Genomic DNA, 11,192 nt, shown 5'->3' with positions numbered 1-11,192 from the left:
ATAATAATAATGCACATGGAAATGAAAAGGATCAGAAAGTGATTTGGACGTTGTACCGCGCGCACAAAACTATTGTATAAACTTCGACCTAGGATAGGGGAGGAATCATTAGCAAAGACCGTAAGACAGCTTTGTTCTTCCTTAAATATAAAGAATAACCATGTGATAGGATTCAAGCCAAATATTGTGAATAGTGTTATGTCGGCAATAATAAACATTGCACAGTGGTGAATAACTAACGGAAGCAAAGAAAATTCAAAAATCATGACCCACAAATACGGATTGAACATAGCATGCGCTCAAATTTGTACTATTTCCGTCTCTTCAAAGATCACCATCATCTTTTCAAGTATTTTCAAGATAGAAAGCACCGAGGTTGAATGTTGGAAACCAAAGTAAATGCTAACTCATTATAGTAGTAGTCTCAAATCAGTAAAAGCAGAGTTCATCATGCCTTCGCGACACAGCATGGCATTTCTTTACATTGAAGAAAAATAGTAAGTATATTAAAGGCCAAATAGTAATAGCTCCAGAAACAAACAATTCAATTACTACTTGTAGCTGGTCCTACTCGTTTCTTCTCAACCATACGCTCTAAAACCTAGCAATGCATTCAGCTACCGATGAAGAAAGGGGATATGGTGCCCGGGTTGGTGATCGATGGTGGAAAATGTGAGTGGAGGAAAGTCATGTTTGGAAAATGAATTTGAGTATCCGCAGCTGATGGTATTATTGTTGAAGGGAATCCTGATGATGCTGCAGTAGAGAACGGTGGAGTAAGAGTTGCCCCGCCATACGGACCTTGGACTTGCCATGCCCAATTAGGCATGGGACCAGCTTCCATCCTCTTCTCTATTGCTGTTTCCTGTAAAATATAAACCAAAATGGCTCATCACTCACAAGTAAATATATACTCAGCCAAAAATTATCTATCTGGGCTTTAAGAATATATGAGAATCACCTCGTAGATGGGAAAGAAATTGCTACCATTCCAGGCGGAAGGATGATGCCCGGATACTCTGGAGATGCCATGAGATGGCTGAACATTCAGTGATCTCGATCCAGAGTGCTCAAACTATCAAGCCAGTGAAAATATACCATCAGAGCCAAGAATGAAAGCTGCCACTTCAGAAACATGAAAAAGCAGGGAGTCTAGGGAAATTGCAGACTCAGAAGAATTGAATCTAACCATATGGCCATACAACACTTCTCAACCTTACCATAAATCTCTTTTCGACAGGGATATCATCCCAGCTGGGTGGTGGACCTTTCAAACCACTTCCGTTGCTGGGTGTGTTCTTGATTTGAGAGTCAGAGTAAGAAGGGGGAGCTATGCCCAGGTTAAGATCAAGATTTTGCTTGCCATCTGAAAATGTTAGAACAAATCGATTGTCAAATGTTATGAACGACTGAAATAAATAAAAGAGCCTCAACGATAAACAAGTGGTACCTTCATTATCAGATTGGGAAATCACCTCCCCTTCGTATATGCTGGGCTCGAAGTTTGTAACTGCTTCCCTTCCATTGCATTTTATAGCAGCCCTATCATACGCTCTGGAATTATCACACAGCAAGTCAATAATACACTACGCGTGTGTCTCTACATATATGGAATCCAAAATGTTTAGGAATTTAGTCTGAGAGATATTCTGATAACGATTGATAAAACCTTGCAGCCTCTAACTCGCTGTCGAATAGCCCAAGATATATATACCTGCAGCAATAAACCCTGGCCAACTTTAAAATTGATTTATGATCTATCACCAACTAAACCAACCAACACAATCACACTTAATGCATAGTAAAATCGAAAATTGATAAAACAAAAAACAAAATTGATGAAGTATGTGAAGCTTATCCATCACATAATTCAACCGAAATCGATTAGTTTTCTCACTTTTTACCCAAAAACTGCCCCATACGAGCTTCCCATCGCCCGCACTTATGCAGAGTAACTCCCCTGTATTTGGAGCTTCCCCTTGAAAAACCAGTGCTCTGTCGACGCAGAATATGCACAAACTCCTCCTTCGTGAAATTACTCATCTGCACAAAACAGTAACAGTAAATCAAATCCACAATTACAGTTTCATTCAAGTTTCTTAAACAACCAACACACTAAAACCATTTCAATGTTCAGACTCAACCTGCTTTATATCCTCGTCGTAATCGCTAACGTTGAAATTGATATCCGCATCAACCCCACGGAACTTGATCGCAGCTCGATCATAAGCCCTGAAACAAAAATAACAATAAAAAACTGTACGAAACATTTGACACGCTTAAACAAAAACAGAATCACCCAAGTAAGAAAACGATATAAATGAAATTACCTTGCCGCAGCATGCGCCGTGTCAAATCCACCTAAAAAAAAAAAAACACATCGATGATGAAGAAAGGTGAAGCACATAATCTAAAACGAATCCTCTAATGGCAACCTCACCTAAGTACACTTGTTTGCCACAATCCCTGCAAAAATCAAAACCACACAGCGTGTTCAGACACAGTAGCGTGTTATCACAAAGCAAAACTACCAAAATCCACTAACCAAATGTGCGATTCCCATCTTCCAGTCCTGCGATAGAAAGTGACGCCGCGATACTGCGAGCTCCGCGACCTCGGTCCACGGCGGCTCTTCTTCACCAGCGGCTGCCGCGGGGTGATCCTCTGCTCCGCGGCGGCACCGTGCTGATCCACCTTCGACGAGAAGTCCAGCCATGTCGGCGAGGCTCCCGAGTCGGTCGCCGGAAATAGCTGGATGGTGCGGACAGAGGATTCTCCGGCGGAAGAGGAAGCGGTGTTGTTGTTGAGGATGGCGAAGTTGTAGGCGACGGCGTCGCCGTAGGAGCAGGAGTCATCGGTGTCGGCAGCATTGACAACGGAGGAATTGAAGCTTCCGGAGCTCTCCATTTGCGCGATGGAGAGCGGCGGCGTGTAGTTGTTGTCGGAGGGGGAATCGGCGTTGAGGTTAAGATCCAGCATCGCTGTGAGAGTTTGTTAGAATCTGTTAAGGAAGCGTTTGGAGGGAAAGTAAAGTTAGTTAGAAGCGGAGGTAGAGCGATGAATCTCCTACGGTAACGCCTTCACATCGTTGTGAAATTGGAGACTGACCCAACCGTACAACAATAGCAAGGAGTTTCATGCAGGGAGAAGAGTGGAGAGTGATGAGCCATGAGTGAGGTTAAAAAAACAGAAAACAGAGTCTCTTCTTTTCCTCAATGCTCCCTTCAACTCTTTTCCTTTTCTTTCATTCTCTTCTTAAACTCTTACCCCACATTTATTATTTCTAGTTCTTTTTCTTTTTTTTCCCACCCTTTTCACCTTCTCCTGATTTATGCTTCCATTATTATTTTTTGTTTATTTATAGAAGTTACTTGCAGTAATAAAATTAGGAGTAGAACCCAAAACATTTGCATGAGAGTGACGCCTGCACTAATAAATAAATAATTTATTGTTAATTAACCTCCATTTTTTATTCTTATACTAATTCATTTTTGGGATAATTTGTTTCTATGCTATTTCCGCACTCTGCTAAGCACTGACAGTGTCATTTACTCAGTCAACTGGCCTCTTTTTCAGTTTTGTCCTCTGTTTTTCTTTTTTACAGTAATATACTAATTTTGTATTCAAATATAATTAAACATTTTTTAATCATCGTTTCTTAGATTTTTTTATCATTCTTAAAATTAATTTTTATATATGTATTTATTATGATGTAAAAATAAAAATGTCAACGGCTACACTAACTGAAAAATTAATTACCGTTTACATAAAAATATCAAAAGAAAAATAAAAGAAAATGAAGAAAATATTTAAATCTTCATGCTTGTTGAGAATCCACTAGAAAGTTAGTAATTTGTAAATAAACTTATATATTTTCCAAAGGTAAAATATGAATGTTGTTATATTATTTGATAAATAAGTCCTTCATAATTGTCATGGATTTTATGTGGACCGTGTATTTATCGACAAATGAAAAATTCTTTATTATTTTTTAGTTATTTTCTTTTCTTGCATTTAACACTTAACATGTTCTAAAATAATTATTAGCACGTATTTTATTAGCTATTGATAAAATTTTATTTTTTAATTCTTTTATGTTGGGAAAGAAATAACTACATTTACATTGGAATAATGTTTATCAATTTTATTTCAAATTTCATCCATAAAAAAATTACAGGGAAAATAAAGTGGTGATAAAATGTTATAGAAAACTGTAATTGGTTTATCTTTCTAACAATTAAATGATTTTGTCAAATGTTGAGAAAAAGGAATATCTGTAAACAAAGAAAATGTAAAAATAATATGCAGTTATTTATGTGATTAATTAATTAACTTTTTAAAAAACTTATGTATATATATAAATCTGTGTGAAATATAGTAACAGTAATCCGAATATAAGAGCTTGAACGGAATATTTACCAAAGAAAAGAAACAACAAAAAACACTTGAAAAGAATACAAAAGAAATTATCTGATCGAGGGTAACATTGGAAATGAAATGTTCTAGAAACAGTAAAATTTTGTCTTATAGATATATTCTTCCTCTGTAGTATCCATAGATAGATAGATTTAGATTATAAATAGAATAGCTAAGTTTATTAAATTTATTCATTTTATGCCAAAAAAATGTTTTGAAATATTCTCAATTATATCTATTTACATTTAATTTAACTTAAAGGAGACAAAATATAAATAGTTAAAGTAGTGGTGGTGTGTACTTTTAAAAATATTCATAATTTATTTTCAGAACTAAAATGCAACTTGATAGTATGAGTTATTCAATCAAAGTAACACAACATGTTTAAAAGGTATTATATTTTAAAAAGTAAATGGCACTTTTTTTTAAACTTTAAATTCTCGATAAACTTTTTTCTCCTTAACGACATGAAATATTTGAATACGTTATTTCAATTGGGATTATATTTTTTAAGAAAACATATTTGTTTATCTTTCCATCTTAATAAAGTGAGTAAATAACCGTCTAAGAAAAATTAACATGTGTTTGTTTAAATGCGTGTAAATTTGTATCGTCGATTAATATATATATCTGGAAAAATAATAATCATAAATCACTTACAATTATTTCTTAAAAACTAAATTACAATGTGACAGTGAAAGCACGTAATAAATAAAAATATATTTTATTAAAGCTTGTAAAGTGACAGAAGTTTATAAGAATTGCAAGAATGTAAACTAAATAATATTAAAATATAATAAAATGTGAAGTGAGTAAATTAGAATTTATTGTGGTAAATTGAATTAACATGTCTGTACCACATATTGTAGTTACTACTTGGGGCAACCTAACACCTAATGTAATAAAATCGTATACCAAAATAAAGTAATTAAATACATTGATTGCAACGTCTGTTATGTTTTTTCCTGGATAATGCATATTTTATGATTAAAAATAGTGATAAAATTTAATGAAATTGTACTACCAAGAAGGAAGTAGGAAAGAAGAGAGTATAGTACCCATTGTACAAGAGAATGCAATAAAACACTATAGTTTAAACAAATGGATAAATTGTATCAGATATTTGGTGTGCACATAAGTAATAAGCAAGTTCCATTGATAATAGGTATAAGAATGCAGTCTTGTACCCAAATTGTCATGTCCCATGGTTTTATGCTATGTCTCCAACAAATCAAACAGTTTCGAAGTTAGGTTTTGTTGATACAGAGTTAAACGGCCTTCACTGAATATCCCTAATTGTAGTGCCAACCATCATGGCGTGGATAGTAAGAAACTTGCTAGAGATCTTCGGTACCTACATTGAAAGAGAAAAATTGTGCCCAAAAGTTTCACCATCGCTTTGGTTGAGTCTCTCTAAGTTTTGTTGAATCTTTTACGAAAGGATTTCTACAAAGATACAAAGTTCAATTTAGACAAAAGAAATTAATATCAAAATCAACCAAAAACCTTAAAGACATAGATTTATGTGTTTTTATTATTACATGGTGTTCAACTTTTTTATCGTGTTCAACTTTTTTATCGTGAGATTTGAACTTTTACATAAATTTTTAACATCAAGAAAATTAATCCATGTTTGAAGAGGTGTTAAACAAAGTTTTACCATTGTTTTGGATGAGATTTAAAAAAAGTTAAATATATATATTTTTTCTATAAATTATTATAAAAAAAATATATTTTGTCTTTAAACTAAATTATAAAGTATTTAGTATTTATATTTTATAAAAATTATGTATCATTTTCGACAAATGACATGAAATATTTTTTATGTGGCAAATGAAATTTCATATTAAACTATAATATAATTTTCATATATAATATTTGTTGATATTGAAAATTTAAGTGTGAGTCTAAGTTTCATATTAAGTAAAATTGATAAAGTTAAGCATCATATAAAAAAAAAGAAATTCATAAACTCATTACTTTAGGAGATTCATAAACTTATTCATTAAGGTGCTGGATTGAGAGTGATGTCAATTGCTTATATGGATTGAACTTAAATTACATTTATATGACTAGTTTTTAATAAATCCTCTATTCTAAAACATACCGGTTAAGTCTAAATTCTCTGTTTTTTTTTTCTATTTTTGTCCTCTATAAAGCATTAAAAATACACTTGATGCTTTAACTTTTTTTAATATATTAACATCAAATCAGTACTTATCTTTGAAGATATAGCATAGCAACAACACATCAAGAGAGAATCTAAATTCGTATTAAAACCACTAATTCATCTTGGTTGGTGATTGACTTAAAAGGTTGTGGTCCAGAAAAATAAAAAAAATTGAATATTATTTTTTATATATTGCTTAATATTTTGGATTGAAAATGTGAGTCAGACTTATATTACATTTACCTTATCACTATCCGGTTAATTCCTTTGAAATATTCATCAATTGAAAAAGTATTTTACTGAATTTTGATAAAACATAAAACAAAATGCTTTATTATTTATTTTAGAAATAAAACATAACTTTTTTTTATAATAGTTAAGAGAAAGAAAGCATATTTAGTTAATAAACAAAATATAGAAGAAGTATGTTTTTATGGTAGTTTAAAGTTGAAATTTTTAGGTTGACATAGGTTGTACAACTGTAGTTGGTAGGGGGAAAGGTGATTGAGTTGAGTGGCGGTACACCAGTAATATAGCATAACAACAAATGCGGTCCAAACATGTTCTTGAAAATGGCAGGGAAAGGCTTCAAATACGAGACAAACGTTTCGGTGGATGAAAACTGGAAACATCTATGCCTCCTAAACTTTATTTCTTACTGTGGATACCAATTTATTTTATCATAATTTATTTTTTTACCAAAGTACATTTTTTTTATCAAAGATTAATATTTGAAAAATTATTTTTAAACTAATTTTAATATTTATAAATAATGGATTTCAATTTAAAAAACACGTGAATTTAGTTATTTTTGTTGTTAAACTTCACCTAAAGCTTCTCCAGTTTTTATAAGAAAACTATTGGACCTCTAGTTGTAAAAATTTATAATTAAGTCCTTAAAAACAGAAGCTTTAATTTCTCTGCTAAGTGTTATGTGAATATATGAAAATTGTGAACGTGTTCACCAGTGGGGCTGTTGGACTTTTTATTATTTATTTGTTCTGACATGCACATCTTTCCTCTCCTTTCATTTTTTTGTGTCCACTGGTATGCTACAATCATTACTTTCATTGAAAACATAATAACTGATAAGGTTGCCAAGAGTAAGAGGAAATGAGACATGAGTCAATTAAAACCTTAAAACCATATTCATCTATTGTATATGTTCTTAATCGGTTGTACTTAGTAAGTATGGTTACTTCTGTTCTGTCATTCACTTTAATTTTTGTAAAGGGGATAAGGGTGAAGATAGTAATGATTAGTAGTTGAATGAAATATCAATTAAATGTGTTTTGACACATTTTTATATGGATAACTTTTTCATCAACATCCCCTACCTTATAAACAAATTAACTGCAATCTGATTTCTTTATCTCTTATTTCTTATTATGTGTAAAGACTTATGCATACATTCACTTAAATAAACTTGTTGTATTATATAACAATATTACATGAGTATCCTATTTTCTATATATTTATACTTTTTTTTTAATTAAATATATAAAATCATTCTTACTCTCTTATATCTTATATGGTATCTTACGATGTCACCGCATATCTTCTTGACACCAAAAAAATTGTTGATTCTTAGCTGCTATAGGATCTCCTATTTCCATTGATGAACACATAGAAATTACTTTAGATGGTGGTTTGTGTGAAGAATATGATGGCTTAATTACCTCCATCTTGTCTTATGTTGATCCACACTGTGTAAAAGAAATATAGGATATAGTGCTCAATCAAAAAGAATGCATAAAGAAGTTCAAGATTGTTGACAGTTAATGTTAATCAAACTTTTGGTACTTTACTCTTAACATTTCAAGAAATCGAAATGTTGGCTTTTCTAATAAATCTAACAATTTGTTTTTTTCCAAATCTCAGAACAATAATCAAAATTATGGATCTTATGATTCAAAGAATTAGAATAGATCTTCTTCGTAATCATCTTCATCTTAGTCCAACTCTAAACTCCAGAGTCAAATATGAAACGAACTTGGTCATTCAGCTCTCAATTGTTGCCACAGGTATGACTTTGATAGTCCAACCACCATTTTTGCAAATCATTCTCAATGTTTCTCTCTAAAAAATACAAATTCTCCCTCCCTACTTGGCAACCCCTCCATTGTCAATGATCCTTTTTGGTATTATAATCTAGTGAGCTTAGATCGTTTTATTCGTTGGGCAAGCCTTTAAATAAGTCTTCTAGATTTTTGGATCATTCAAGTGAAATTCATTTCATTAAAAATAGAGAGCTAAGGGTAACATGGTCGCTGAACGAGTTTGGTCTCACTGAGAAAAAATCTTTTAATCCAAATTTAATTAACTCATAAAGGGTTGGTCGCCTAGCGAATTATGGCTTGTTGAGCAAATATACCTTCATAGGTGTCTTGCTAGATGAGTGGGTACGCTCACTAGGCAAACCTTTATTTTAATAAAGACTTGTCTCATTGGGTGAGCTTATAAGCTCACTGAGTGAGAAGAAGTGAATGACTAAGTAATGAATTTGAATGGAGTATGTATGACTCTAGGTACATGATGATTTTAATTGACATAATGTGCATATATATATATATATATATATATATATATATATATATATATGTATATATATATTCTGTGGTGTGATGATTTAAATTCATGTGAATGATATGAATTATTGAGATGTTATCTAAATATAGCTATTTTCAATAGGCAAGTACTATGTTGAGAGGTTGTGGATTGTGTGTTGAATTGAGACTTTGAGAAGAGATGATATTGACTCTATTCGTATTCGAACTTAGATATTAGGTAGTAAAAGTCAATGGAAAATCTTGTGAACTAGCTTGCGATATGAAAATAAAAACGGTGTCTGATAGATTGTAAGAAATTAATCATGTCATATTAGTTCCTAACATGTAGCTATCAATTAGTGAAAGTAGTACGACGAGTGTCTATCTCTAATTTTAATTCAACGAATAAGTCTTTAAAAAGTAGAATCAAACAGTTATGGTGAAATAATATCAACAATTGATGACATAAGAGGCAACCAATTGGGTTGAGGTATGTAGACAATTGATTCTGAATTATTGTCAATAATTATATCTTAAAAAAAAATTAAACATGTTTTTAGTTCTTGAACTTACATACGAAATTATAATTATCTCTCTCAAATTTTGATACATTTTTATTCCTAAATTTTTAAAATGAATTAATATAATCCTTTTAATTTAAGGGAGTTAATTTTTGTGGGTTTGTTAAATAGTGTCACATATTGACACTTGAGTCGTGTCATAACAGTGCAAACAACTCAAATGTCATCGTAAAACATATTTGACACAAAAAAAATTTAATATAATTGGATATATCACAACTATATCAATTTACTTTTAAAGTGTGCGAAACAAAATGTATTAAAGTTTAAGAGACTAACAAATCTTTAGTTCACGACAAAGTTTAAAGACTAAAAAAATATTTAATAAAAACACGATCAATTTATCGTATTATTTTTCAAATATAATGATAATATGTTGCACAAAGATAGATGATGTTTAAACTAAAAAGTCTAAATGCAACTAGATTTAAGAAAGTTAGAAGAAAAATAATCTAAAACGTGTGTTTGAGTATGTTTTAATTTCCTATGACTAAGAAATAGTTTTATTTTAAATAATATATATATATATATATATATATATATATATATATATATATATATATATATATATATATATATATATATATATATATATATGTTCCGGTCTAGGAATGATGATCAAACCAGAACAATAATTTTCTCTCTCCCTCCTGAGTTCACCCCCTTTTTTCCTTAATCCCTTATGTATATATAGAGTCCTTCAGTTTTTAAACTGCTATTTTAATGCCAGATCTTTAGCTAACCAACCTACCCACTTCTTCACTATTCTCTCCTGAAATCTTGCATGTGGGTGGTTATTCCTAAAATCCAGTGATATTTGCTCGTCACCTTGGCTACCTCGGCCCAAGTGCTCGTTACCTCGGCCCAAATGCTCGTCACCTCGGCCTATGACTAAAACTCGTTGTTTTATGATAAATATTTATCAAGTCGGAATCCTGATGAGCATGTTGAGGTCGGCCATTCCCTGGACGGTACAAAGTCCTCCAACCTTGAGTCCTCAACTTGCTGGGATGAAAGATTGCCATAAACCGTCCACATATTCTACTATAGGACAAGTAAATATATAACATGATAAAGCTGAGGTCGGTCCGAAGGAGACCACGACATAAAATAAGTAAAATGATCAAGTTGAGGTCGGCCTAAGGGAGACCTCACCATATGAGGTCGGCCTGAGGGAGACCTCAACATATGAGGTCGGCCCGAGGGAGACCTCAACATAAGATAAGTAAAATGATTAAGTTGAGGTCAGCCTGAAGGAGACCTCAAAAGAACACAAGTAAGATGATCAACCTGAGGTCGGCCCAAGGGAGACCTCGAGATAGAAATGATTAAACTGAGGTCGGCCCGAGGGAGACCTCAGCATAAGACAAGTAATATATAAAATGATCTAGCTGAGGTCGGCGTTAGGGAGACCTCAACATAACACATAAAATAAAATGATTAAGTTGAGTTCTCAGCGTACTGACACAAGTAAGA

The 11,192-nt window shown here is 32.2% G+C and overlaps 1 protein-coding gene across 2 annotated transcripts; it reads right to left on the bottom strand.

Moving 5' to 3' along the window:
- Positions 1–323: 323 nt before the first annotated feature.
- LOC114174698 (APETALA2-like protein 3) lies at positions 324–3,253 on the bottom strand. 2 transcript variants are annotated; one of them, XM_028059566.1, is made up of 10 exons: positions 2,546–3,253; positions 2,441–2,466; positions 2,331–2,361; positions 2,145–2,232; positions 1,898–2,043; positions 1,670–1,729; positions 1,451–1,554; positions 1,221–1,366; positions 962–1,075; positions 324–865 (listed from the first exon to the last, which is right to left on the bottom strand). In XM_028059566.1, exons 1-10 carry the CDS (start codon positions 2,977–2,979, stop codon positions 614–616), a joined length of 1,401 nt encoding a protein of 466 aa, XP_027915367.1. In that variant the 5' UTR covers positions 2,980–3,253; the 3' UTR covers positions 324–613. The 2 variants fall into 2 exon arrangements, with proteins under 2 accessions (XP_027915367.1, XP_027915396.1); XM_028059595.1 differs by having other exon boundaries at positions 1,670–1,714; positions 2,546–3,252.
- Between the last annotated feature and the right edge of the window lie 7,939 nt (positions 3,254–11,192).

Source organism: Vigna unguiculata, chromosome 1 (genome assembly GCF_004118075.2).
Source record: "Vigna unguiculata cultivar IT97K-499-35 chromosome 1, ASM411807v1, whole genome shotgun sequence".
NCBI lineage: Eukaryota > Viridiplantae > Streptophyta > Magnoliopsida > Fabales > Fabaceae > Vigna > Vigna unguiculata.
The sequence above is the reverse complement of the archived record's forward strand: the minus strand, read 5'-3'. Positions and strand labels throughout refer to the sequence as shown.